Source organism: Schistocerca gregaria, chromosome 7 (assembly GCF_023897955.1).
Source record: "Schistocerca gregaria isolate iqSchGreg1 chromosome 7, iqSchGreg1.2, whole genome shotgun sequence".
In the NCBI taxonomy this organism is placed as follows: Eukaryota; Metazoa; Arthropoda; class Insecta; order Orthoptera; family Acrididae; genus Schistocerca; species Schistocerca gregaria.
In genome coordinates this window covers 109,681,718-109,709,663 of record NC_064926.1, presented here as the reverse complement: position 1 = coordinate 109,709,663, position 27,946 = coordinate 109,681,718, and the positions used below count along the sequence as shown (strand labels likewise).

Sequence of the window (27,946 nt, the reverse complement as noted above, 5' to 3'; positions counted from 1 at the left end):
AAGATGAAAGCTTTAGAAAAGTGATGAAGATCTGTATTCAATTTTATGTATTCAGACTAGTGGCACAAAGTTGAATATGTTATTGTAAGACAACGTAAAGGCAAGTACCATAATGCTGATCTAATTGAGACAAATATGTGTACATGGAATGATGAAATTCTCAGATATAGTGATAATAATGTATGTGTTAATTTAATGAAAGTGTGGCAAGGCATTGAGAATGGTAAGAACAACAGTGATTCTGGAGGTTGCAGTTTTGAAGAGATGGAAGATGATCTGTTATAAGGGAGTTAAGACTGATAAAGCATTTAAGTCAGAAAAGGATAGTGAGGAGACAGGAGCCTTGTCGACAAAGGTGTCCGAATTTCAGCAGTGTCTGAAGCCTTAAGCAAACATTAAAACATAACAAGGACTATTTAGAATTACCTGTATTTGGGGTACAAAGTAAGAGTGCAACTGGGAAGTGTAATAAAGTGTTTGACAGTCACGCTTCAACAACTTCCACAATTGAAGGGGGTAACTTTTATACATGGATGCTTAATAATTCGAGATCATAGTGAGGATCCTATCTCCAGAATGTTATGGATAGCTAGTGTAAACACAGGTTTTGATTGGGGAGAACAGAAGTTAATTATCAATGCACCTGGTGGAGATTGTATTTGTGTAATTTTATAAATTCCACTATATCTTGTAAGGAGGGTAAATTAAATACAAAATTTTTAAAAGACAGTGGTTTTTAGTTATATATTTGCCACAACTAGTCACAGATGAAGCAAAATTTAAAGACTTTGTAAACACTAAGGTTTCAGAAGAAAAAGGATTAACTGATAACCAGAAACGTGTTAAAATCTTTGTTGAGGGAGTATAGTGATGTGTTTAGTAACACTCCAGGTAGAGTGAAACGATATCAGTGCAGTTTACATCTGAAACCACACCAACTATATTTCATACAGAGATATTGTGTACCTGTAACTAAGAGAGCCGCATTTGAGAAAGAGTTGTATAAGATAGAAGTATGTGACATCATTGAGAGAAGTGTCATGCCATATAGCAACCCATTAGTCATTCTTTAAAAAAGAGAGAATGGTTCTGGATTATAGGCATCTGAACAAAATTTTTACATGGAAGGCGATCACTGTGCAGCCATTGAGGAACTTTTATACACATTTAAAAATATTCAGATTACGTCTCGTTAGGATTTAACTTCTGGATTTCATCATGTATCTTTTGTTCCAGAATCTCGTAAATGTACTTCTTTTCTTTAGAGTGGTATATGTTACCAACACAGAGTAGTACCTTTTGGTTAGAACTCACCTCTAGCTGAATTTATAAGAGTACTAGATTCGGTATTTGAACAAGACCTGGAAGGAAAACATACAGTTTATATAGACGATATTTTTGTGACTGGACAAAGTTGAGAAGAGCATTTCGAACGGTAGAAGCACGTATATCAAAAATTTAGGTAAACAGCAATGGCTCAGAAACTCTAGAAACGTTAACTTACTGCATATGAACTAAAATTCTTTCATTATGTAGTTACTAGGGAAAGAATGTTGACAGATCCAGATAAAATTAAAGCAGTTTCAGATTTTCCAGCACCTTGTAACAGAAAACAATTGAAGTCATTTCGTAAACTGTGTCGATTTTATTGAAAATTTGTGAATAGATAGAGATTGGATACATTCAGATTAAGCAATATACTTAAAAATAATACTAATTGGGTTTGGACCCAAGAATGTCAGGAAGCATTTGAAAATGTTAAGAAAGAATTGTATATTCAAAATCTGTTACACAAACCAGGTTTCAGCCTACCATTTTGTTGACATAGAAATAGTAGTGACTATGATTTGAGAGCAGAACTGTTTCAGGAAAAAGAATTTAATGAGGAAGTCATACATCACACAATTCCTTTTGCAAGTGGAATGTTGCTGAAGATGTAAAATCCCACACAGTTACAGAAAAAGAATGATTAGCTGTTTACTGGACATTTGCTAAATTGTGGTAGATTTACAATATGGGGAATTTATTTGCCACAATTTGATTATGAAATTAAATATATTAAAGGTTCAAACAATGCTGTTGTAGATGATTTGTTAAGGATGCTATTAGATAAGAGTAAGGAAAAGTTTGATCAAAATGGGAAAAAGGATCAACATTATAATTAAGAAAGGTACACATGGTAAAAATGTTTTAGTGTGATGTGTAACGGAATTAGAAGTAACCAATACTATGACTGAAACTAGAGGTTAGTAATGAATCATTTAGGAAAAATAGGCTTTGAATTATGGGACAGGAATTATAGAGTATATAAAGGAACGCTTTTCTGGATAGCAGAATTGGATTCTGATAACTGTAAGTATTGTTGACCAGAGGAGCAAGCTGGGAAGTTGACTAAATGTGTACATGAATGTTATGGAAACACTGGTATTAAAAACTGCAAGAACATAATTATTTATTTAACACAGCTAAAAAGGCTAGAAAAGAACTTGTGACAAGTGTAAGAGAGTGAAGGTAAGTAACGGAACTTGTCAAAGTGAGATGCAAAATATAATACCTGGACAACCTAAGGATTTAGCTGATGTGAAGTTGTTACTTTTTGCTGTGGTTGATGTATCCCTCAAATATATGAAATTATATCCTGTCATACAAGATAAAAGCGAGGAGGTCATTGCTAAAATTGAAAAAGATTACTTCAAAAATGTCGGAAAAGTTAAAATTACTCTCTCAGACAAAGGATCACAGTTTGTATCAATGTATTTGAAGTTATTCATACAAAATTCGGGTAACAAACAAATTTTAATTTCTGTTTGTCATCATTCATTCAATCCAGCACGAGACATTACTTTAAATTAGTTGTCTGTGTTCCTCATACTGTAGTCACAAGCATCCTACATGGTATGAACACATCAGTGAATTTGAAGATGTAGTGAATAGCCCGCAACACAGTTCCACAGGATTTTTACCTGTTGAAGGCATGTTTCATAATAAACCAGCAAATATTATGTATGAACTAGTACATTTCTTACCATTTACTGGCATGTCTACTCAAGAGCGTGAAGCAATTATGAGAGAAACCATGAAGAAGAAGTGATAGATATGAAAGAAGAGACATCATAGTATGTTCAAAATTACTAAGTTCTACGTTGGACACTACGTTCCTATCAAATCATATGATGTATATAAAATGTTAAGATCTGTGTTGAAAAAGTTCTTCAACAAGTTTTCATATGTTATAGTATTGCCCATTATGTGACATGAACACTAATGAGTGAAAAATGTTTGTAGCAATCAGAGACCAAAGGACAATATGAGTGACAAAAATGATGAACTACCACTTGGAAGAAATGGGCTCAAAATCTGATGAACACTGGTTTCCGAAGCGGTATATCTGTTGATGTGAGATATAAAGATATTAGTGGAAATGTGAAAGATATTGTAAAATGCAGTTACAAAAACATTTGAGTTCTAAGTAAGAGGACCAAGTTTCTAACTAAGTACATTAATTTTTTTCTGTAACTGAAAGTATTTTGCTATATTTTTTTTAAAGCACTTCAAACAACTCAACATGAACCAAGGTGTTTCCTTCTGGTGGCAATGCATTACCAAACAATTATATTTCACTAGTTAAACTCAGACACGTAAATGTTAGTAAATAAAGGAGTATAATTTTGTGTAGTGATTACATACAGATATTTGTTGATCACAGTATTTTTCGGTTTCTGGAAATACTTAGACATTTTCATGTGAATGTAATTTTATTTCACGGAATAGAGATACAAGTAGAAATATTTGATATGTGTACCATCTTTTGCTTATCCCAAGTATGTTATATGAGGTTTGCTAATAATTTGAGAGATAGTGAACAGCCAATTATTTTGAACATTTTTGAGGAAAGACCTTGGTAAGGTGAAAGTTTGTGATTATCCTAATTAAAATAAAGGAATGATACTAATGCAATTTTGTTTTATATCATGTAATGAAGAACCTATGAATATTCATTTTGTTATACACCAAACCCTGTTGACATAACTGGTTTAATTATTTTGTATCAAAATTTTTCTCATATTTAGTGCTTTCGAAATTTTTGACGGTACATGTAATAAAACGGTTATGGTGAGGAAAAATGCACTAACCGATCTTGAATAGCATGCAATGAATTAGTTCTAAGTTGAAGACTCAAAAGCCAGAAATCCACAACCAAATAACTATACCAAAATGTATAAATGTCAACATATTTAAACACTTTATGTAGTTTCTATGATTATTATGTTCTTGAAAAGATTGACTGTGATAAACAAGTATGTGTACGTTCTTTTAATACCGTATGTTCCAAACGTGATTTTCATGAACACATTCAAATAAGATAGAATTTTATTTGCTACATGTCGATAGAAGTAAATCTCTGTTCTTATTTAGTACGAATATGGAGTACGAGTAATACATGTGCCTAATTAGAAGTGGAAGTTGAACTTTGTTGTATTGTGCAGCGAAATAACTATATCATTTAAGAACATGAAGCCAAGCATATCCTAAACCAGTATATGAAGTTGCATTTAAGAATCTACGATGTACACGGATTGTGAACCTACAACTTTTAACAACGATGAAGAACAATAACAGATGAGTACTATGAAAACTGTTTATTTACATTCTACTGCTGCTACCACTATCTGCTCTGTGTGACTATCTTAGGATGCCAACTCCTGTGAAACTGTGACCAGCCATCCAAATTTAAATTTACTTCGAAATTCATGAATCCACTTTGGGTTTTGAGAGGGCAGTAACGGTTACAAGAGACTTACTTATGTCTTTAAGTCCTTGATCTGTCAGACTAGTTGTTTACCCCCTTTTTAATAGAAGAAATTGCAGCAGTTGAAAATAAGAAAGTGCTTTTTGAATGCAGCACATTATGATTATTTGTTTAACTTGTGCCCCAGACGCGTTTCGCCGTAGTTACAAGCCATGTTCAGCTAGTGTACTGAAATATTACACAGTTTTTTGTGTTTGCAAATGTAGGGCATCATCTGCACATATGGGTTCTATGTCTTGAGTGTCGTTCTTATCTATTTCTTTCCATATGTTGCTCTGCATTGCCTTTTTTTTAACTGTATGTGTGGTGATGTAAGTTCTGTGTGTCCGTGGGGGGAGACGGGCGAGGGTGTGTGTGTGTGTGTGTCGTTTTTAGTTTTTATTTTATTATTTATTTATTTTCACATGTATTTTTCTATGCACTGACGGAGAGAAGGTCGAAACACGAAGGAAAAGCTGTGGGAGTTCAACGGAAACTAGTAGGCGTGTTTCTGTATTTGAAAGATGATTCAAATATTACGCCAGTTGCATAAGGCCTGTGCTAATAGCACCAGTATTTGGATGCTTTAATTAAACGCTGTAACTGTCATGAGCGTTAATTACCTTTCGGATTAGACTTGGTGAGCTGGTGTTAGTTTGTAATGATTTTAAGGCAAGAAAGACGTCATTCACAACAGCTCGCCGTGTTAGAAAGGGGCCGTGTAATAGGTCTACGAGAAGTTGACTGTTTCTTGTGCGATGTTTCAGAGAAACTTGGCAGGAATGTTGCAGTCACTGTACAGGATTGATGCCAGCGGTGGTTGCGGGGATCTAAGGTCGCAAGAAGACCGGGCTCAATACGGTCAGTTGACACTATCGACAGGGAAGGCCATCGTATTTGGCGTATGGCTCTGGCGCATTGTACTGCATCTGCAGCAGCAATCTGAGGAGCAGCTGACACCACAGGGACACAACTAAAAGTTACAAATCGCTTACTTCAAGAACAGCCCCGGGCCAGACCCTGTGTATTCCACTGATCCCAAGCCGCCGTTACTTTTGACTTCCATGTTAACATTCGAGAGCTCACTGGAGGTCATATGGAGCTCTGTCGTGTTTTCATACGACAGTTTTTTCTGCCTCTGGGCCAGTGATGGCCGTGTGTTGGTTAGGAGAAGGCCATTTGAGAGGGGGCCAGTGGAGATCCTGAAACAAACCTGTCTGCTTGCTAGACACTTGGGCCTACATCTGGAGTTATGTGATGTCATTTCATATGAAAGCAGGAGCGCTCTCGTGGTTATCTAACACCCTCTGACAGAAAATTTGTATGTGAGGACGGTGATTCGATATGTTGTGCTGCTATTCACGAACAGCATTCCAGGCGGTGATTTCCGACAGGATAACGCTCGCCCACGAACCGTCATTGTAGCCTTATATGCTGTACATTGTATCGACATGTGGCCTTTGCCTGCTCAATCACGAGATCTGTCTCCAATCGAGCACGTAGGCGACATTATCAGAAGACAACACCAGCATCATCCGGAAACAGCATTAATCGTACATGTGTTGACCGACTAAATACAACAGGCATGGAACTGCATTCCACAAACTGATATCCGCCACCTGTATACCACAATGCATGCACTTTTGCAAGCTTGCATTCAGAATTCTGGTGGTTTCACGGGTTGCTAATATACCAGCATTTCACATTAGCAGTGTCTTTCCTCGCGCTTACATTAAGTCGTGATCTTGTAATTTTAATCCCTTAAAAATCTTTCTTAGACAAATGTATTCCCGAAATTTGATTAGTCACTTAATTCTTTTTTTGTATTGCGACTATTTCCGTCGATGTGTTTTTCTGTTTCTTATTATCATTATTTCTTTTTCTTGTCTGTTTCATTACTCATTATATTCTTGGAAGAGATGTGAGATTTGTCATCATGTAATGAAGTTACTGTCTTTGTAGGGCAGAAAATTTCTGCATCATGTAAGCATACATTTGAACAGAAAACAACACCCACTCATTGCAACTGGTATGAAGTGAAGAGAGATGTTGTCGATCTTTATAAGCAGGTCTGTATTATTGAGAATCATTTTATAATTTGAAGTGTACAGTGAAATAGTGTTTGAGCAATTGTGGACTTAACAGGCAAAAACTTCTAGTGTGGGCAGCCAAATAGCAACTGAAGCCAATCCATCAGGTACTTTGACTGGTTAACAGATCCGTATCTGAATCTTCCCGAGTTACTAATGCTCCTTCGAACCATCACCTCTCTTATAGCTATATTTGTCTGTCCAGCTTCCGTGCTTACTCAGTTTGCATATGTGAATAACTCTTCAACTGAACAGTCTACTGTGATAATTATCACTGCAGCATCCACTGTTTTTGGAACTTCAGATAACATCAGTCCTCAGCCCTTCAGTACCCCACATGTTTTCACACTGATTCTTTCTTATTATTCTTTTAAACTTTAATCTCCTCTTCGTTGTAACCAAACTGGGATCCAAGTCTATACCTTCTAATGTGTACGCCTGAGAGTCTAATACCTGATATCAGAATACCTGTCTCAAGATTCTGCAGTCCAATTGAAATCTTCCCGTGCCTTCCCGTGGTTTCGAATTTTATCTCATCCTCTTGTGATTTTTGAACAGTGTATTCGCTATTACAGGCTGAAATGTTCTCCCTCAAATCCACAATCTCCAATAACACTGTTACTTGTTTCCGTCCCTAAAACAGCGTTATTTCCCTTCATGATTATTATACACACATCAAAAAAGTTTTGCATTACCTCGGCCTCTAGAGCTCCGCAACATGAGCAGAAAATTGGAACACGGTGCCTTCCATGTACGTCGGCCCCACATAATGCCACCCGAAAACAGCAGGAACCTCCACCTTGCTGGACAGTGTCTAAGGCATTCAGCCTGACCGGGTTGCCTCCAAATACGTCTTCGACTATTGTCTGGTTGAAGGCATATGCGACACTCGTCGGTGAAGAGAACGTGATGCCAATCCTGAGCGGTCCATGTTTTTGGAACCATCTGAATCGCGCTGCAAGGTGTCGTGGTTTCAAAGATGGACCTCGCCATGACGTCTGAAGTTGCGCATCATGTAGCCCACTGCGCACAGTTTGATTCGTAACACGACTTCCTATGGCTGCACGAAAAGCGTTATTCAACACGGTGGCGTTGCTGTCAGAGTTCCTCCCAGCCATAGACCGTAGGTAACTGTCATCCACTGCAGTAGTAGCCCTTGGGCGGCCTGGGCGAGGCATGTCATTGACACTTCCTGTCTCTCTGTATCTCCCCCATGTTCGAAGAACATCGCTTTTGTTCACTTCAAGACGCCTGAACCCTCCCCTTTTTGAGAGCCATTCCTGCCACAAAATAATAACGTGGACGCGATCGAACGGCGGTATTGACCGTCTAGGCGTGGTTGAACTACAGACAACACGAGCCGCGTACCTTACTAGAACTGATCGGCTGTCAGCCCCCCCCCCCCTTCCCCCCCTCTCCCCACCGTTTACTAGGAGCAGCTCATGCATGGTTGTTTACATCTTTCCGCGGATTTAGTGTCGTCTCTGAACAGCCGAAGGAACTGTGTCTGTGATACAATATCCACAGTCAACGTCTATGTTCAGAAGTTCCAGCAACCGGTGTGATGCAAAACTTTTTTTGATGTGTTTATTTTCATCTCCATCTACAAACTGCATACCTTGTATATACTGTCTATCTCTTCATCTTCTGCTTGTGACGGCGACGTGTATAGCTGATTTGTTACTGCTGTCGTTGGCTTGTTAACGATTCTGATTAGAATCGTTAATGATCAGTCGTCAGCTATTATACGACAAAAAATTAGTGAAAAATTTAATGTACAGTGGAAGAGGCTTGTATTTGGAGAACTGACTTGCTTTCGGTCATCGATTATTTGATGTGATCTTATTTAAAATCGTCTGTGAATAATGGTTATCGAGGGACTGTATCTACATTTATTTATTCTCTAGGTACCATATATATACCTACATCCATCAACTTCACTGACCAGCATGGCTAACAACCATTAACAAAGGTTCAGGTACAAAAACTAGCCCTCAAATCGCGGTAATTTGAATGTTTACCACATGCAGTGGATAACTCTGGTGAATAAAACTGATTGCTTGACAGACATTTGAGGAATTAGAAGGCTGATGTGCAAATGTTACGAGACTGGTGAATATGTTAACTTGCTATTAACCACTTTGACTTCTCTCTCAGTAGTACTAAATTTACTTGGCATAGCGTCTGTCAATGAATCAGGATAGAATGTGAACTGAGGTGATGCATGATGTGCGGCTTCAAGCTGTTTTAGAATACATTAAGAAGTCAATGAGAATTTATTAGATGATAAATATGAATCACTATTATTCCTATCGCCACAAGGCATTAATAGGGCTCAGAAAGTATATCAATTCATAAATATCATCTTCTATAATGAAGCTACTCATCAATAATTCCGTTCATGAACACACTTATTAATAAATTGAAAGGATAATTACAAGTACGTAAATCACAACAACCGAGCTTTCTGGATTATGGGAGGCCACCATAGAAACGGAGTATAAAGCACTCAAATCACTGGCCTCATAGTATACCGAAAAGTCTACCCTTATTACAGAACTCAGAGGGCAATCAACAGTGCCATTGGCGAGCACGCTGAGCTAGGGAGCGGTTCCAAAATCAACTCCCAGACCGAAAAGATTTCCCCACATGTATAGCTAATCATGGTACTAGGTATAACGTTACTGTTAATGTGATCCAATGCATCAATCAAAAATGTTTTGGCGCGGACATGGAGTTGGGGGAGACCGTGCTTAACAGACGAGAAAGAAGGCCTATCTCAAGGAAATTCAGGAACAGGAAAGTGACGTATAATTCATCATGCGTGTTGGTAGAGGTTCAGTTCACAGTTTGTGCTCGTGATTTGTTTCTAGCGTCATATCGGGAGGCACATGGTGTGTTAAGACACAAAATTCACTCTAACTCTGCAAAAATCCAAATATATAAAATGAATAGGAATTTCTACCCCACATAGGTTTTCATTAGTATCTTCGCACTGTAATCAGCTTTTGAAGAGCACAGCATTATTATTGAAAGCAACTTATGGAAATGTGTTGAAGTTAACAGTGACGTGGAATCGCAATGAAAAGGAAACACAACTTGTCAAAAATATCCAAACATTATGATTCTGAAATTAATTACCAATGTTTAGGATAAAGACAATTTATCATCAACAGGTGTACTGTTAGTATAATAAACACCTACAACAGAAAGGACACCCTCTTTAAAGCCGCTACAGAAACAAAGATATCAACTCATTTTTTCACCAACAGATTAAATGAAAAAGCTGTATCGATAAAAATGCCAAATGATAGAAAGACCATGGAACGTATAATGTAAAAACACAGGTGACAGAAAATGTTAGCGAACCTCTAGGCACAAGTAAAGTAAAATCAATACCTTAATAGCAAAAACGATCCACAAATACTTAACAGTACAAGCATCCACGACCGACTGGCACTTGGCAGAGACCATTTGGTGAAACTTTCTGTTAATCCGGAGGCGGAATACCGACTACTTCCTTAAGATGCATTGGCCTAGCTCTTTTCCTGTCAATGTTCGACAAACTCTATAGAACCTACTACTTGCCACTACTTTCAGTGCTACAAACTACGATCGTGTGGAACCAACTACAAAATATCCTCTCGCACACGTGCATTCACACAAAGACACGTAGAAGGAAAAACTGAATCGAAGTGGGCTATGCTTGGGTAAATAAACAGCGATTACCCTTTTCTTCTTGAGGGGCTTAGTGTGATTGTGGCTGGGTAAAAATGAGAGTGAACCAGACAATGCTCATCACATGATAGACGGAAAGTGCTCGTGACACAGTGAGGAGACAAAAGTAATAATACAGCACCTAGTGCAGTGACGGACATCTTCTCGCCTGGCGTACTGCTGCAGGTCGATGTGCCGTCGACTCATCAAGTAGTTGGAAGCCCCGTGCAGAAATATGGAGCCATGTTACTGTCTCTATTGGCTTCCATGTTTGCGAAAGTGTAGCCAGTGCTGGATTTTGTGCAGTAAGTGACCTCTTATTTGATTGTACCGCATAAACTTTCGATAGGATTCATGGTGGGCGATGTGGTTGGCGAAATCATTAGGCTCGAATTGTCCAGAGTGTTCTTCAAAGCTGTTGCGAACAATTGAGGCCGCGTGACATACCGCACTGTCATCTATAGAGACTCGATCGTTCTCTGGCAACACAAAGTTCCTGAATGGATGAAGATTGTCTCCAAGTAGCCGAACATACTCATTTTCAGTCAATGATCGCTTCGGTTTGACCAGAACACACAGTACATTTCATGTAAACATAGCGAGCTCCATTATTTTTGTCCAGTCGTCTAAGGTCTAATCAATATGACAACGAGCCCAGGAGAGAGACTGTAACCAATGTCGTGTTGTTAGCAAAGCACTCGAGTCGATCGCCTGCTGGCATAACCTATTAACGCCAGATTTCGACCCACTGTCCTAACTGACGCGTTTGTAGCACGTCCTACATTGATTTCTTTCTCACAGTGTTGCTTGCCTGTTAGCACTGACAACTCTACGCAAACACCGCTGCTCTCAATCATTAAGTGAAGGCCATCGGTCACTGCGATGTCTGTGGCGGGAAGTAATGCTTGAAATTCGGTATTCTTGGCATACTCTTGGCACTGTGGATCTCGGAATACTAAATTCCCTTACGATTTCCGGAATGGAATGTTATCATTTTAGGCTCACACTCTCTTAGTTCCGGTCACCCGGCAATAATGACGTCGAAAACGTTTGCACATTGACCACCTGGCAAAAAATTGTATCTTCGCCATTCACTGCCGTTTTATATCTTGTGTATCAGATACCACCGCCACCTGTCTATGTGCACTTCGATATTCCATGACCCTTGTCACCTCCGTGTATTTATTAAACAGAATAAACTGACCCCTTTCAACACGATAAGTAAAATGGTACGTCTATAATCAATAGAACTGGATATCCGTTTGGTCAGCCAAAAGCAACGCTACGGCATTTCGCGTTATTTCCATGACGTCAGCAGCTTCATGGGCCTCCTACGGGCCCAGGCAGTTAGGAAGGTTTGTCGGGTAAGGTTTTGGGGGGAGGGGCAGCAGGCCTCAGTACCTCAGCTGCCGTGGCGTCATCCTCTGTGGACAGCAGCGGGCCGACAACTGCCGTGCAGTGGACTGAAACAGTTAGAAAACACGCTACAATATAGCAGATCGCTCATCAGTTCTATACTGGTGTCATGGGTATGAAGCGAATTTTGCGACAGGTGGAGGAATTAAATGAGGCATTCCCCAGGGAAGATCGCTGCGGTCAGCGGTGTTCGTGGTGCATATTAATACCCTTACGGAAACGTTGATAGCAACGTCAGACTCTTCAAAGTTCATGGAGTTATCCATTATGAAGTATTATCTTGAACGAGATACACAAATATCAGTGATACCTCGATAAGATATAAAAGTGGCGTAAAGATTGGTAACTTGCTTTAAGTGTTCCGAAACGTAACTGGGAACTGCATGAAACGAAAAAGGTAGAGTCCTACAAATACAATTAGAATATATCAAGTCGTACAATCATCTGTGTGCAACGATTTTTAGGGAAGTAAAGTGAAATCCTTACATAGGTTTAGTCGTAGGTAAAGCAGCTGCAGGCATCGGTTGATTTGTACATTACTAGAGTTTTGTGCGATTCTGCCGCCTTTAGGGGCAGTTTCCCACCCAAGGACAAGGGAGGCCCTGGACCTCTGTGCCCTCCTCAGTCCTATTCGACAAGGCCGTTGACTGAATGAGAGTGACTTCTAATTCCGCAAGTCTTCGGCCGCCAATGTTGATTATTAATCAAAATGAAGACCAGAACTCATTCGACTAGGTCACGGTTTTCTAGTCGTCTACGATGTAAATGACGTGCTCAAGAGCCCAAGAGAGGCGATGCCGTGGTGTTAGCAAAGGCACTCCCGTCATCGTCTACTTCCATAGGCAATTAACGCAAAGTTTCGCCGCACAGTCCTGACGGATACGCTTGTCCCACGTCGACTTCTGTGATCATTTCACGTAGTAATGCTTGACTGTTAGCACTGACAGCTCTACGCAAACGCCGCTGCTCTCGATCATTAAGTGAAGTCCATCGGTCACTGAGATGTCGGTGGTGGGAAGTAATGCGTAAATTGTGATATTCTCGACACACTCTTGACACTACGGTCGTCCAAATATTGAACTACCTAACGATATCCGAAATGGAATGCCCAAGCGCCTAGCTACAATTACAGTTCCGCGTTCAAAGTCTGTTAATGGCCATCGTGCAGCCACCATCATGTCGGAAGCCATCTAGCATGATCACCTGAGTACAAGTGACAGCTCCGTCAATGTCTTTCCGTATCTTGTGTACACGATACTGCCGTCACCTCTATATTTGCATATCGTTATCCAATGACTTTTGTCACCTCAGTGTATTTCGATGCGACAAACTCAGATGGAGAACTGAAATGGAGACACATTCTGCAGTACAGTACTAGTCTGCTATTTTGTCGCAGAAGAATCTCGTAGCACCGTGGTGTAGTGGTTATGATACTAAACTGCTGCATGCAGAGTCGTGAGTTCGAAACTCACCTGGACTGAATTAATTTCTATATTCTGTTCGAATACATTCTAGAAGTATTCACAAATTTCGAGACTCATTGTGCTGAAATGTTCTGTAGTTCTATACATACTGTAGGTGTTCTGGCCGGTGGCAGTTCGCTCCGCGCTCTTGTATGTGCAAGTGCTGAATAACCCTTCGTGAAAAGACGTTAGCGTTGGCCAGTCATCTAATTACACCTTCTTCTACGTGACATTATTCTGGTGGAGGCGCTGGGTATTAGAACATGTGATAGCGCACATTATTTACGACACAGTGACTCCCATCAGGCCACGACAGAGCGGCCTTTTACGTGGCCTGAAACACGAGTTCGAGCCATATTCAACAGATTGCAATCTGTATGAGACAGAAGAAGAAGAAGAGGACATTACGATGACAGCAACTGTGTGCCACTACATGAAACATCCTTCAGGGTTCTCTGGTCACTATGTACAAGATCCAAACAAGCGGCTGAAGGTATATCAACTAATAGCCAAAGTTAACAGATGGATGACACCGTGTGTTTGGACAACTTATTTTTCTACTTGGACAGCACTGCCAAGCAATGGTAAGAGAAAAATGAGGAGAAGTTCACAAACTGGGAAGCATTCCAGGCGGAACTGCGCAAGTATTTCGGCGACACACAATGACAGAATTGAAAGCCTGAAGATTAAACAAAGTGCAGGAGAAACTACAGCAACCTACATTCAAGACGTCTTGGAGCTGTGTAAAATAGTGAATCCTAGAATGAAGGAGGAAGATAGAGTTGCACATATCATCAAGGGTGTTGCTGAGGACTTGTATCAAGCCCTACTCCTAAAGGAGGTTTAGGTAGCACACAGCTTCATAAAATAGTGCTAGTATATCAAGCCAATGCATCAAAAAAGAATTACACGCAAAAAGTTTGAAGGAGCTCCAAACATCAAATCGATGTTTGTGATGGAAGAAGCAATTGATTTCACAAGTGTTCGTCAGATAGCGAGAGAGGAACTTCAGAAGGCACTTGGATTGCATGGCGAGCAAAAAACAAAGACGTTTTAAGAGATCATAAGGGAGGAAGTGGAACAGACATTGAACCCAATCTCTCGTCCTTCATGTCCCTTTAAAACGGCGAAAAAGTCGATACCCAGGCGGAGTTACGTTCCTACAATGCCGCATGAGGAACATGTTTGGACACCAAGGAAGAGTGATGTCTGGAGGATCCAAGATAACCAACTACACTCCTGGAAATTGAAATAAGAACACCGTGAATTCATTGTCCCACGAAGGGGAAACTTTATTGACACATTCCTGGGGTCAGATACATCACATGATCACACTGACAGAACCACAGGCACATAGACACAGGCAACAGAGCATGCACAATGTCGGCACTAGTACAGTGTATATCCACCTTTCGCAGCAATGCAGGCTGCTATTCTCCCATGGAGACGATCGTAGAGATGCTGGATGTAGTCCTGTGGAAAGGCTTGCCATGCCATTTCCACCTGGCGCGTCAGTTGGACCAGCGTTCGTGCTGGACGTGCAGACCGCGTGAGACGACGCTTCATCCAGTCCCAAACATGCTCAATGGGGGACAGATCCGGAGATCTTGCTGGCCAGGGTAGTTGACTTACACCTTCTAGAGCACGTTGGATGGCACGGGATACAAGCGGACGTGTATTGTCCTGTTGGAACAGCAAGTTCCCTTGCCGGTCTAGGAATGGTAGAACGATGGGTTCGATGACGGTTTGGATGTACCGTGCACTATTCAGTGTCCCCTCGACGATCACCAGATGTGTACGGCCAGTGTAGGAGATCGCTCCCCACACCATGATGCCGGGTGTTGGCCCTGTGTGCCTCGGTCGTATGCAGTCCTGAATGTGGCGCTTACCTGCACGGCGCCAAACACGCATACGACCATCATTGGCACCAAGGCAGAAGCGACTCTCATCGCTGAAGACGACACGTCTCCATTCGTCCCTCCATTCACGCCTGTCGCGACACCACTGGAGGCGTGCTGCACGATGTTGGGGCGTGAGCGGAAGACGGCCTAACGGTGTGCGGGACCGTAGCCCAGCTTGATGGAGACGGTTGCGAATGGTCCTCGCCGATACCCCAGGAGCAACAGTGTCCCTAATTTGCTGGGAAGTGTCGGTTCGGTCCCCTACGGCACTGCGTAGGATCCTACGGTCTTGGCGTGCATCCGAGCGTCGCTGCGGTCCGGTCCCATGTCGACGGGCACGTGCACCTTCCGCCGACCACTGGCGACAACATCGATGTACTGTGGAGACCTCACGCCCCACGTGTTGAGCAATTCGGCGGTACATCCACCCGGCCTCCCGCATGCCCTCTATACGCCCTCGCTCAAAGTCCGTCAACTGCACATACGGTTCACGTCCACGCTGTCGCGGCATGCTACCAGTGTTAAAGACTGCGATGGAGCTCCGTATGCCACGGCAAGCTGGCTGACACTGACGGCGGCGGTGCACAAATGCTGCGCAGCTAGCGCCATTCGACGGCCAACACCGCGGTTCCTGGTGTGTCCGCTGTGCCGTGCGTGTGATCATCGCTTGTACAGCCCTCTCGCAGTGTCCGGAGCAGGTATGGTGGGTCTGACACACCGGTGTCAATGTGTTCTTTTTTCCATTTCCAGGAGTGTAGTATGTTTCCACTGTGGACGACCGGGGCATGCGGTGCGCTATTGTCGAGAAAGGAGGCGGATGTTTGACGACTTCCGTGCCCGATGACAGCAGACCTATCTTAGCCGAGGCCAACTCCGGGACGACGAAGATGAACAAAAAGATGTGGCTGCAGGACGACGTAGGTCACCATTGCCGCAAGCTGGCCGCTGGAGAGGACGCTCCCCAACACGGCGATCGTCTCCATCGCAGTTTAGAAGCTACAGCCGATCACCTAGCCGCTGAAACGTGGAAAAGGGTGCGACCTTCCTTGGAGGACGCCCAATAGAAAAATCCTCCTCCGTCGATCACTACAATGATAGGACACTACGTCGATATCCTCATGGATGGCCGACCAGCCCAAGCTCTTGTGGACTCTGGAGCGTCATATTCAGTCATTTGGGAGAAGTATCGTCGCAAGTTGCAGAAACCGTATTCGTCGGCATAAAACATCTCTGCTGAAGGTGGCTAATGGGAAATACGTAAAAACTACAGGAAGATGTACCATTCGTGTGGGTGTAAGTGGCCATACACAGCCCTTCGAATTCATCATCTTACAGGACTGTAGTCATGACGTCATTCTCGGATAGACTTTATTAAAGCTTCTCAGGCAATTATAGATTCCCCGCAGTGATTGAAGGAAACATGAGTGAATGTATTTCGAACTATATGGATAACTTTATGTATTCCCGTACGTGCATGACGTCTGCCAACAGTATAACTGTCCTCTTAACAAGGCCCGAATCATTCTATCGGACAAGTGATGAAGAAATATGAATTGATATGACGTAAAATAAACTGGTACAACTTCACTGAAGGAACCAATCAATTGATATGACACATCGTGAGACGTCAAAAAATAATCAGTTTGGTGCTGTAGGGCAGTGCAGCTGCTATATACAGCGTGATTTTTTTCACCGTGGACAAACGATGGGAACTGATCGATGAGAGGATACGGAGCAAAAAAGGTCTTATGAACTTATGCTCGAAAATGCATGGTTTCCATGCTAGAGACGATTTGTTAGCTCATAGATTGTTGCAGAGACTGGGGTATAATACGTGCTGTACCATGCAGCCATAATTACAGTCCATGTTGAAAATGGTTTCTATGTGCCTCAAAGCATGCGTGTACGCGCCGTAGCAGGTTCTGTCTCACACTTTCACACAGGCGAGGCTGCAACCGAAGTGTCAAAGGCAAGACCAATAAGCTGCTCCAGTGTCTCCACATCTGGGCTCTGAATAAACGAGCCCACAACTCGTGGTCGTGCGGCAGCGTTCTCGCTTCCCACGCCCGGGTTCCCGGGTTTGATTCCCGGCGGGGTCAGGGATTTTCTCTGCCTCGTGATGGCTGGGTGTTGTATGTTGTCCTTAGGTTAGTTAGGTTTAAGTAGTTCTAAGTTCTAGGGGACTGATGACCATAGATGTTAAGTCTCATAGTGCTCAGAGCCATTTGAACCATTTTTTTTGCATAAACGATAATTTTGAGATGGCCCCATAACCAGAAATCGCACGAGTTGAAATCCGGTGAACGAGCAGGTCATGCAACTGGATCCCCTAATCCGAACCATCAATCAGGGAAGATACGATTGAGATTTGTCTGGACGTTGAAGGCTAAATGGGCTGGAGCACCATCACGTAGCAGCCACATAATCCATCGAATACTCAGTGGCAGTTCTTCCAGCAGGGGAGGCAAAGTCACCCACAAGAAATGCCGATAGTTCCGGCCTGTTAGGCGACTTGGAAGGAAGGCTGTTCCCAAAATATGGTCACAAGTTATCCCAGCCCTCACATTCCGGCTGCATCTATGCTGATGTTTCGCTGTCACCATAGGGGTTCTGCATGCAATACCACAGATGACTGTTACGAAACTTGAATATATCACTCCACGTAAAGGTGGCCTCATCTGCGAACAGAGTGGATGACACAAATCCTGGAATCGTGATTGCCTGGTGAAGAAACCAGTGACAAAATGGTTCCTGATGTCTAAATTCTGTCGTTAGTAAGCTTTGCACACGCTGTGAGTGATAAGGTTAGTAACAATTGTCATGGAGAAGGTTCCACACGGTCGTCTGGCTTACCTCGTAATGGCGGGTCAACTGCCTGGTACTGACACGGCGGTCTCCTTCCACTATGTTAATTACATACTTTGGAGAAAAGCCCGGTGTCCGAAGATTTCGGGTATGTGATTTGCTGCTTCCTGAAACGACCCTGTCTCAAACAAACTCTGCAACTCTATTGCAAACATTGAAATCTGTGTTCGTTATTCGTGGGGAAAGGTTCCAAATGCAACCATGCTGCCCGCCGCCCGTTGCCATTTCGTACGTAAACACCATCTCGGGAAGCTCTCGATTCGAGTACGGAACCATTGTGTACGGCATTGTATCACATCCACTACAAGGTGAGTCAGCAAGAGAAGTGAATTTTTTACAACATTAGCAATCACTATGGCAGGAGAGAGCGCTAGAGCATCACGTATGTGGAACAGTACACCCTCCAGGAGGAAACCATGCATACGTAATTGTAGCTGCATAGCACAGCGTGTATTAGACCGTAGCCTCTGTAAGAACGTATGACTGGATAAATGGTCTCTAGCATGGAAAACATGCCTTTTGGTTCATTAGACATTGTTTGTTCCATATCCTCTCATCGATCAATCCTAGATTTTGTAACACGCGGTAAAATTCACCCTGTGTATTGTACAGGGAGACTAACACTTGGCTACAGACGGCAGGGTCACGTGGATGCTGTCAGGATTAGGTATTCAGAGATGAAGAGGCGTGGACTGAGCAGATTGTCGTGGAGAGCTACAAAATCAATTTCTGGGTGCGAAGACGACAACAGGGTGGCACAAATATCGAACAGTATACCTGGTAAATGTTGAAGTAGAATTTTTCGTTTTGCTTTAATGAATGTACCGTACAAACACTGTTGCCGAATGGGTTAGCGTCAATTGCCGCAACCAGCACACTACATTACATCTCTCTACACACTCACCTTTGTTGGACAGTATCAGGATCCGGCCGGTGTTCTCATCGTATCGAGCACTAAGGTTAGCTGCTGCGGAAGACACCAGCAATCCCAGCAGGAGCAGCCTCGAACCTGCGTCAGAGAAGTTCATAAAGCGTAAACGGTACAAAGTGTCTTTTCCTGTTGTTCGACTGCCAGACGTTACCCAATCACGAAAAAATTGCTAAGTAAAGGACTTCGATTGCTGAGGAATCATGCTTATGACCAACCTCATTGTTCAAGGTAATTCAGTGTTCCTCTGAGCAGTTAACACAAATGCCATTGTTACTTATAGCTCCATAGGTACCATTTTCTTTGCAGTATCATCGAGCTATAGCTATGAATTATCATTAATGAATGGTCTGTCTTTCAAACCTAAGTATATAGGTTGAACTACCTAAAACTTGCGTAGAAAATATAGCGAAAATGGAAAGTGCCATTGATAGGCGGTTTTCACAGAATGGATTAATTGTCAATGGCTTGTATTGTTAGCCAATAATAGATACTAATACTACTTAGAAAGTGTAATTTCTGTGCAAGCACACAACTCTTTAAATAGAAGAGTGTCTATTGGCGTTAACTAACTAATATTAGGTTAAATGGGGATATCAGCGGTGTTCGTTGCAGGATTCTAGGACAAGTCGTTTACTAGAAACCGTATTTTAAAAACTTTCTTCACCGACACTTGCTTGTGATATTCAACCTGCGTAGTTGCTACGTACGACGTTGTGGCGTTGCCTTACAGTGTGCTTGTCTGTTCCTTGAGTGAATAGCGACCTCGTAGTCAGTTAGTGTGTGAAAGTCCAAGCAGTACGAGAGTCGTGATTGGACGACTGCATTTACCAACGCACAAAAACCCGACATGCTCATGGCATATGGAGGGTGAGGGAGAATATACTTCGTTCTTGTACGATTTATACTGCAAGATATCCAAGTAGATGTCAATCAACTCAATAATTATTTATCACCCCCTTCAAGCAGTTACGTGAAAGTGGAAACAAGTGACGACAAAAGAGGGGAAATAAATGTTGTTGTAGCTGTTGCAGTTGCTCCGTACGAAAGCAGAAGGTAATTCTCCACAATATTGAGAGTGATAGTGATGTTCAGTCCCAATGGGGCACTGATAAGTGGGGCGTTCCCCAAGGGTCGGTGCTAGGGCCACTGCTGTTTCTTATTTATATAAATGATATGCCTTCTAGTATTACAGGTGATTCAAAAATATTTCTGTTTGTTGATGACACCAGCTTGGTAGTGAAGGATCTTGTATGTAATATTGAAACATTATCAAATAATGTAGTTCATGAAATAAGTTCAGGGCTTGTGGAAAATAAATTGATGCTGAATCACAGTAAGACTCAGTTTTTACAGTTTCTAACTCACAATTCAACAAGAACCGATATTTTGATCAGACAGAATGAGCATATTGTAATCGAGACGGAACAGTTCAAGTTCGTATGCGTTCGGATAGATAGTAAGTTGTTGTGGAAAGCCCATGTTCAGGATCTTGTTCAGAAACTAAATGCTGCTTTATTTGCCATTAGAACAGTATCTGAAATAAGTGACAGTTCAACACGAAAAGTAGTCTACTTGGCATATTTTCATACGCTTATGTCGTGTGGTATTATTTTTTGGGGTAATTCTTCTGATTCAAAAATGGTATTTTTGGCTCGAAAACGGGCTGTTCGAGCTATATGTGCTGTTAAGTTCAATAGTCTTGGAATTCTGACATTGCCCTCGCAGTATATATTTTCTTTAATGTTGTTTGTTGTTACCAATATTAGCTCATTCCCAAGAGTTAGCAGCTTTCACTCAATAAATACTAGGCAGAAGTCAAATCTGCATGTGGAATGCACTTCCTTGACTCTTGTGCAGGAAGGAGTGCAGTATTCTGCTGCATCCATTTTCAATAAGCTACCACAAGAAGTCAAAAGTTTTAGCAGTAGCCCAAACACTTTTGTCTAAACTGAAGAGTTTCCTCGTGGCTCACTCCTTCTATTGTGTCGAGGAGCTCCTGGAAGAGTTGAAAAATTAAGCAAATTCCAATGTTACATTGTTGATTTTCTATATTTAAACTTACGACCTGTCGCCTGATTATGTTTCTTATATTTCATTTTATCTGTTTCTACTATCGTGTTACAATTTCATGTATTGACTTGTTCCATGACCATAGAGATTTCTCATTAATTTGGTCCCACGGAACAATAAATAAATTAATAAATATGTCTACACGAACTGGAGGTAGAGAGAATGTACTCTGGGGGCTTGTTACCCGGATTTGACACCTACAGACGTTTTTATGTGGGGAAAGTTGAATGACGTTGCATGCAATGACGTACCGACTACACCAGATAATATGCAACGACGTATTACTGCAGCTTGCTCGGACATCTCCGCTGAAATAGCTAGCACGTGTGAGGCAGTAGTTCCTTACCAGACCGGAAGCGTGTATTGCCGCCGTCGGTGGTCATTTTGAACACAACCTGTGATGGTTAGTTGTCTCGTTACTGGTCAGAATCCACATAACTAGTTTATGCACTTGCGTTGTTCTTTAATATGTGCCGCTGCATTTAAAATCGTGTATGTTTGCACAAAAAATACACTTTCTAATAATTATTAAATTCAGTTGATTGGCTAACCAGCCCATGGCTAACTATCCAGTCAACAGGACTTGCCATTTCCACAATATCTGCGCTGCAAGTTCTAGGTGATTCAATCTGTATATGTGATTCTGTTTCGGGAAATAATAATGCAACCGATGCCATGAGTGAAAACCCCAGAAGGGTAGACATACATTGTTTCTGAATGAATTGTTACATTGTTTCTGAATAAATTGTTATGAATAAATGTAAATAAATAAACGAACATACCTGAATCTTTACAGAAGAAAAGAACATGGTGCACGGTGACAAAAAACAAAACTATAGAGATACAAAGCTATATCGGCATTTGGATCGAAACGCTTTGTGTTATTAGTGTGTTCCAAGAGCGCATAGGAGTGAGATTCTTAAACGTCTCAGTGGTACCAGCTGGATTTCAAAAGTTGTATAATATTTACCCCCAGCAGAAGAAGGAAATACAATCCATCAAAAATGGTTCAAATAGCTCTGAGCACAATGGGACTTAACTGCTGAAGTTATATAAGTCCCCTAGAACTTAGAACTACTTAAACCTTACTAATCTAAGGACATCACACACATCCATGCCCGAGGCAGGATTCGAACCTGCGACCGTAGCGGGGGCGCGGTTCCAGACTGTAGCGTCTAGAACCGCTGGGCCACTACGGCCGGCGAAATACAATGCATCAACGGCGTCCGCAACGATGGACAAAGGCGTAGTAGGCATGCCAAACAATCGAACAACAGTTTGAACATCTGCCAAAAGGAATCCCAAACAACAGGAAGACAGCGTGAACAACTGCCACAACGAAGGAAGCCATGTTTTTCGAGCCCGACCTAGGACGAGGAGTGTGCCGCAACATTCGGGCTGCAGTATTCGCTGACACCACTCCATGGTGTGCAGGAGATTTTGAACAATAACCACGCCTATCATTATCAACGAATTTGTCGTTTTTAATCTGTTACTGCTACTTTTTAAATTAAAAAAGATGGAAATTTGTGGTAAGTTTCTATGGGACCAAACTGCTGAGCTCATCGGTCCCTAGGCTTACACACTACGCTGAGGACAACACACACGCCCATGCCCGAGAAAGGACTCGAACCTACGACGGAGGGGGGGGGGGGGGGGGGGGCGAACCGTTAGGTAGTCCACTACTCTCTGTCCCTAACCTAAGGACATGACACACATCCATGCCCGAGGCAGGATTCGAACCTGTGACCGTAGCAGTCGCGCGGTTCCGGACTGAAGCTCCTGGAGGCGCTCGGCCAACGCGGCCAGCTGTCGATGGTTCTCACCACCATCTTGAGGTGGAGAATTTTGTTGTTTCACTCCCGTAGTTAGTGTATAGACGACTTTTCAGAGCAGCAGACCACAAGGAGCGCAGGTTATATTCCGTCTTTAGTTGGTGATCAGATTAGTTTTTCAGAAAAGGCACTGTTAAAGTTAAGAAACAGGGACTAGTATGTCTGAAGCTTATTTTCAAGGGAAGTACAATCGAGAAGTTGCTGAATGTGTTCTTCACTGTGCTTTATGTCTACTCTCACTTCTTCACACGAAGCTGTAATGTATGTCAGAGGCGCGCTTGCTTATACTGAGTACAGAGATGCGGTTTCTGGAGGTTCCCTACTTGTACATTACCATTCAGTTATTATATTAAATGGTTTTCTATATTTTTTGTCTTCTTTGTTTAAAATATGATGAATTACATCAGAAAATGGACATGTACATAAGTAGGATAGAAAGTCTTTCATAGTAGTAACAAAATTAATTGGGTTAGCTCATACTTGATGCAAATTTATTGATGGCTCTAATTGTATTACGAATTAAGGAAAAAAGTTGAAAAAGGAAGGAAGGAAAAAAGCTATAAATCTAATATTGTAGCCTCCACAAGTTGGTTCCTTACATTGCTGCATTATCAAAAATCTTTTATATATATATTACATGTTTATATTTCTAAGTTCTTTCTTGTACTATAAAGAGCGATTTTCGTGCCATAACCACTCTCTACTCTCTCACAGTATATGTTACTTTCTATTTCTTTCCCACTTCTAATGTTTCCTTCTATATCAGCACAAAAGATCTCGGATATGTTCGCATTGCAAAATTTTCAGGAAAATTTCTGAAGGTACAGATAAAGGTAGAATGAGGAAGCTGGTACCCAACTTTTCAGTCAGAGTATTTTAATCCGGAGCATATTCGCCTCTTTTGTGCTCCGATGGGAGCGTTTTCCCACTGGTATTTTTGCACTCAGTTTAAGCAGGCACTGACATGTATAATATATTTGTGCGAAGTAAAAGTGTAAATATAATAAATATTACGTACAGGGAGGCACACATGCACAGGTAGTGGTGTGTTGAATCTTTTCGACTGTACGACCTTTTTAAGTACATTTTGTCCTTAACATTTTTCTTAACTTTGAACATAATCTTTTCTGAGATAAACAGTTTTTTCGACAGAAAAAGAGTAAACACTAAGTTACTAGCATTTGGTATGTTGCTGCGAAAAGAAGTGTGTGCTCTACACTAACACCAGGAATGTATCAACAGATTTCTGCACCTGAAGATAATGGTGTGAACCAGCGAAACGCATCTTGGAAAAACAAAAAAGCGAATTACGAAGTAAACTGTTTTATTTATATTTACCAACAGTCATAGCCCTCATGGTGCCCGTGCTTTAATGACGAAATATTCAAATGTGTACGTTGTCTAACATTCTCTGAAACTTATCAGTATGTAAAATTCAGCGTGTTTGAATGTCAGTACTTTTCAATTTTTTGGCTAAGGATCAACTGGTATTCCGGTTAGTAGACAACGCCACTATCCCAAGACAATGGATGCCTGGTTATAAAACACATAATTTTAACTCAGCTGCGTGCAGCAGCCCACATACATTCAGGAACAAAGACATCTGTACGAGAGTGAATAATGGAATTAGACTCCAATTCAAAGATTGAAAACAGAACATTATAATGAACTAATTACGATAATGTAACTGATGGCGTTTCCAGGCACGGAAGCCGAAGATATCAGGTATAGTTCTACTAACGGCCTCTTCAAAGACGGTGGAGGAGTGGGCAGAAGTGCGGGTAATTTGGTAATATTCATGCCTCTGGTGCCAGAAACTTCCCCTAAAAGGTGGAAGGATCAGGCACGACAAACGGCGTGAAGATGGAGAAGGTAATGGAAACCAATGCATTCAAAGCAGTTAATGTGAATCTACAGGACATGTGGCCTTTAATGGAGAAAGGATCATGATGATCTCTCCACTGAAGAAAGATTTCGGATTAGCATCCCATTCAGGTCTCCGGGAGGTGACTTGTAATGGCAAGTTGAACATGAGTAGAAGACTGAACAACCAACGAAACGGTAACATTCTTTGTGTAGTACCATGGAATGTTAGGAGCTTTAACGTGACAGGGTATCCAGAAAACATGAAATGGGAAATGAAATGGTTCCGTCTACATATAAAGGAGGTCATTGAAGTGAAATGGAATGAAGGTAAATTTACGAGCCCAGACTAATATACAGTAATGTAAAAACATGATATAATGGGAGAGGGAGTTGCTATGAATAAGAAATTATGATACATAGCGAGTTTGTGTTACTTGTATAGTGAAAGATTTGTTTTCGTTAGAACTGACGGCAAAGCGAAGCCTACAACCATAGATCATGCTAATATCACAAGTGTAAGATAAAGAGATATAGAAAGAACTTGAACGAAATTTTGAAAATTTTGAAAATTTGTGCTAAGTTCCTAAGGGACCAAACTGCTGAGATCATTGGTCCCTAGGCTTACACACTACTTAACCTAACTTACGCTAAGGACAACACACACACTCATGCCCGAGTGAGGACTCGAACCTCCGACAGGGAGAGCCGCGCGAATCGCGAGGCACCTCAGACCTCACGGCTACCCTGCCCAGCCTATGTGGAGGTACTGAGTGGGTAATTTAATATGTAAAAGAAGATGATGCTCTTCTAATCATTTTGACTGGAACGTTGTTGTAGGGGAATTAAAAGAAGACAGATACTGGATGTAAGGCGTACTCAGGAGCAGATATGCACTCAGAACTCAATTTAGTGCGGAAGAAAAATAGACTGAAGCTTAAGAGAATCGTTTAGTGTAATCAAAGCAAAATGAATTGTCCTTCAACAGTACTCAGAAAAGCTGAGGTATATCTGAAGTTTTCTAAAGCTGTAGATACTATGATAGAATATCACCACAAAAATTACTGTACGTACGAAGATGAATCCACATTTCTAAAATTGTCATTTACAGAAGTTCGATAGAAAAGAATAGGTACAGCGAAGATAACTGAGAAGAAATCTCGGATAACTGGGAAATGCTTCAATTAAGCGACGAAAGAAAGAAATACAAAAATGTTCAGGAAAAATGCAGGAATATATTGTCTTTTACGGATAAAGTCAACAGGAACTACAAGGAAGCAATAGCGAAATGACTTCAGGAAGAATGAGAAAAAAACAGAAAAAGCAATGGTCGTTGACCGATTCGGCGTATAGGAAAGTACTATTAACCGATAGAAGACGAAACGGAAGCCGATATGGAAGACAGGGATCTAGCGTCAGATTGAGGTTTTAATAGAGTTTTGACAGGCGTGCTATGGAGTAAGGAAGAGGGGACCACATAACATTCTTGCGGAATTTCTCATATCATTGGGGGTTGGGGGGGCTCTGCTGGGCAATGGCCACAAAGCGACTATTCAAGTTGAGGAAGTGCTATGAATGTATGTCTGGAGCACTACACTGCGTTGGAATGAATAATGATTGCTGGGAAAACGGAAGAAGAATAAATGGGTTAAGAAGTTGTGTTACGAAGGGATGTTGAATATTATGCGAACTGTTAATATTAGAAATGAGAAGTTTTTCCACAAGGACGTATAGAAAACATTGACAAGTTAACGGACAGGATGGCAGCACACGTGTTATGGCGTCAAAGGATTGCTTTCAGGGTTGTATAAAGGCTGCAAAGGATTAAAACTATAGGAAGAGACGGAAACTGGAACACATTCAACAAATAAATGAGCACCTTTCTGAGATGAGGTGGTTAGCGTAAGAGAGGAATTCGGGGTAGGCTTCATCAAACCATTCAGAGGGCTCATGACATAACAAATAAAACAGAGAAGCCTTTACCTCGTGAGACCATTGGACATTAGTCGTCTGGTACAACTGTCTTGGCACTGAAAACCAATATGTGTGTCCACATGATGCGCACCATGAGCACCTGATAGTTAATACTGACAACCGACAGAAACTTTCACGAGAAATGGTCGCATATTTTTTATATCTGTTCAAGAATGAACAGTGGAAGATATTATTGTTGTAGAGCACATTTAGTAATTGAATTACATTTGTAAAGGAGCAGATCCAGAGACTTCGAAAGAATCGACGTACTCGTGTCTTACAACGGTTTGTTGAACATATTTTGTTGCCCCAGTCCTGACAGCTTTAAATAAACCTTCCGCTAATAACCAGGACTCCTGTATTCTTGTTTCCATGCTATTTGATTCATGTAGAAATATTTGAGGCAACTATTTGGATTTTCTTAAATATTATAGGTGTAACATTTTTCTCCAAAAAATAATATTACACCACAGTATTGATAACTGAATCTTAATGAACTTATTTGATATTGTCTATGTGTGTAAGGAGTTTTCAATATGGATACATCTCTCCACTTACAAACAGGTCAAATTGTCAAGCTCATAAACAAGCTACTGCAAAACATTGACATAGAGAAATGTGTACCGAGAATGGTTTCATTTAGGCGTTGTTCAATATAAAACAGTCATAACTACTCCATTTTATTATTTTTATGCGGTTTTTGATTCTCTTTTTGCTTTAAAGTCTTTTTCTTAAATAGTACTGTGTATATCTGATAAAATGTGCACTGAAAGGTGGTTTCCAAGCAATTGACTGCAAATGAGTGTTGTTAAAAATGATTTTCGGGACATTGCCTTTATACATTTACAAACTTCACGTTCTGTAGTTATGTCGGAGGTAACAATTGATTGGGGCGAGGTATTTTTTAGACCACTATTATTTTAATAGCTTCGAAATTCTTATAAGGGAAATGTGTTTTCCAGTTACTACCTTTAACTAACATTTTAGGTCTAATATTGAATTTATTGCTAAAATTTTCTCCAAATTGTAAGC

At 41.3% G+C, this 27,946-nt stretch overlaps 1 protein-coding gene across 1 annotated transcript in view; it reads right to left on the bottom strand.

The window, feature by feature from the left end:
• Positions 1–21,625, bottom strand: part of LOC126282310 (myogenesis-regulating glycosidase-like) — an 86,098-nt gene extending 64,473 nt beyond the window's left edge. Inside the window, exons 1-2 of the mRNA XM_049981966.1 lie at positions 21,589–21,625; positions 19,146–19,250 (exon numbers count right to left, since the gene is read on the bottom strand). Coding sequence (XP_049837923.1) covers positions 19,146–19,250; positions 21,589–21,625 — 142 coding nt within the window. The remainder of the gene's footprint in view (positions 1–19,145; positions 19,251–21,588) is intronic.
• Between the last annotated feature and the right edge of the window lie 6,321 nt (positions 21,626–27,946).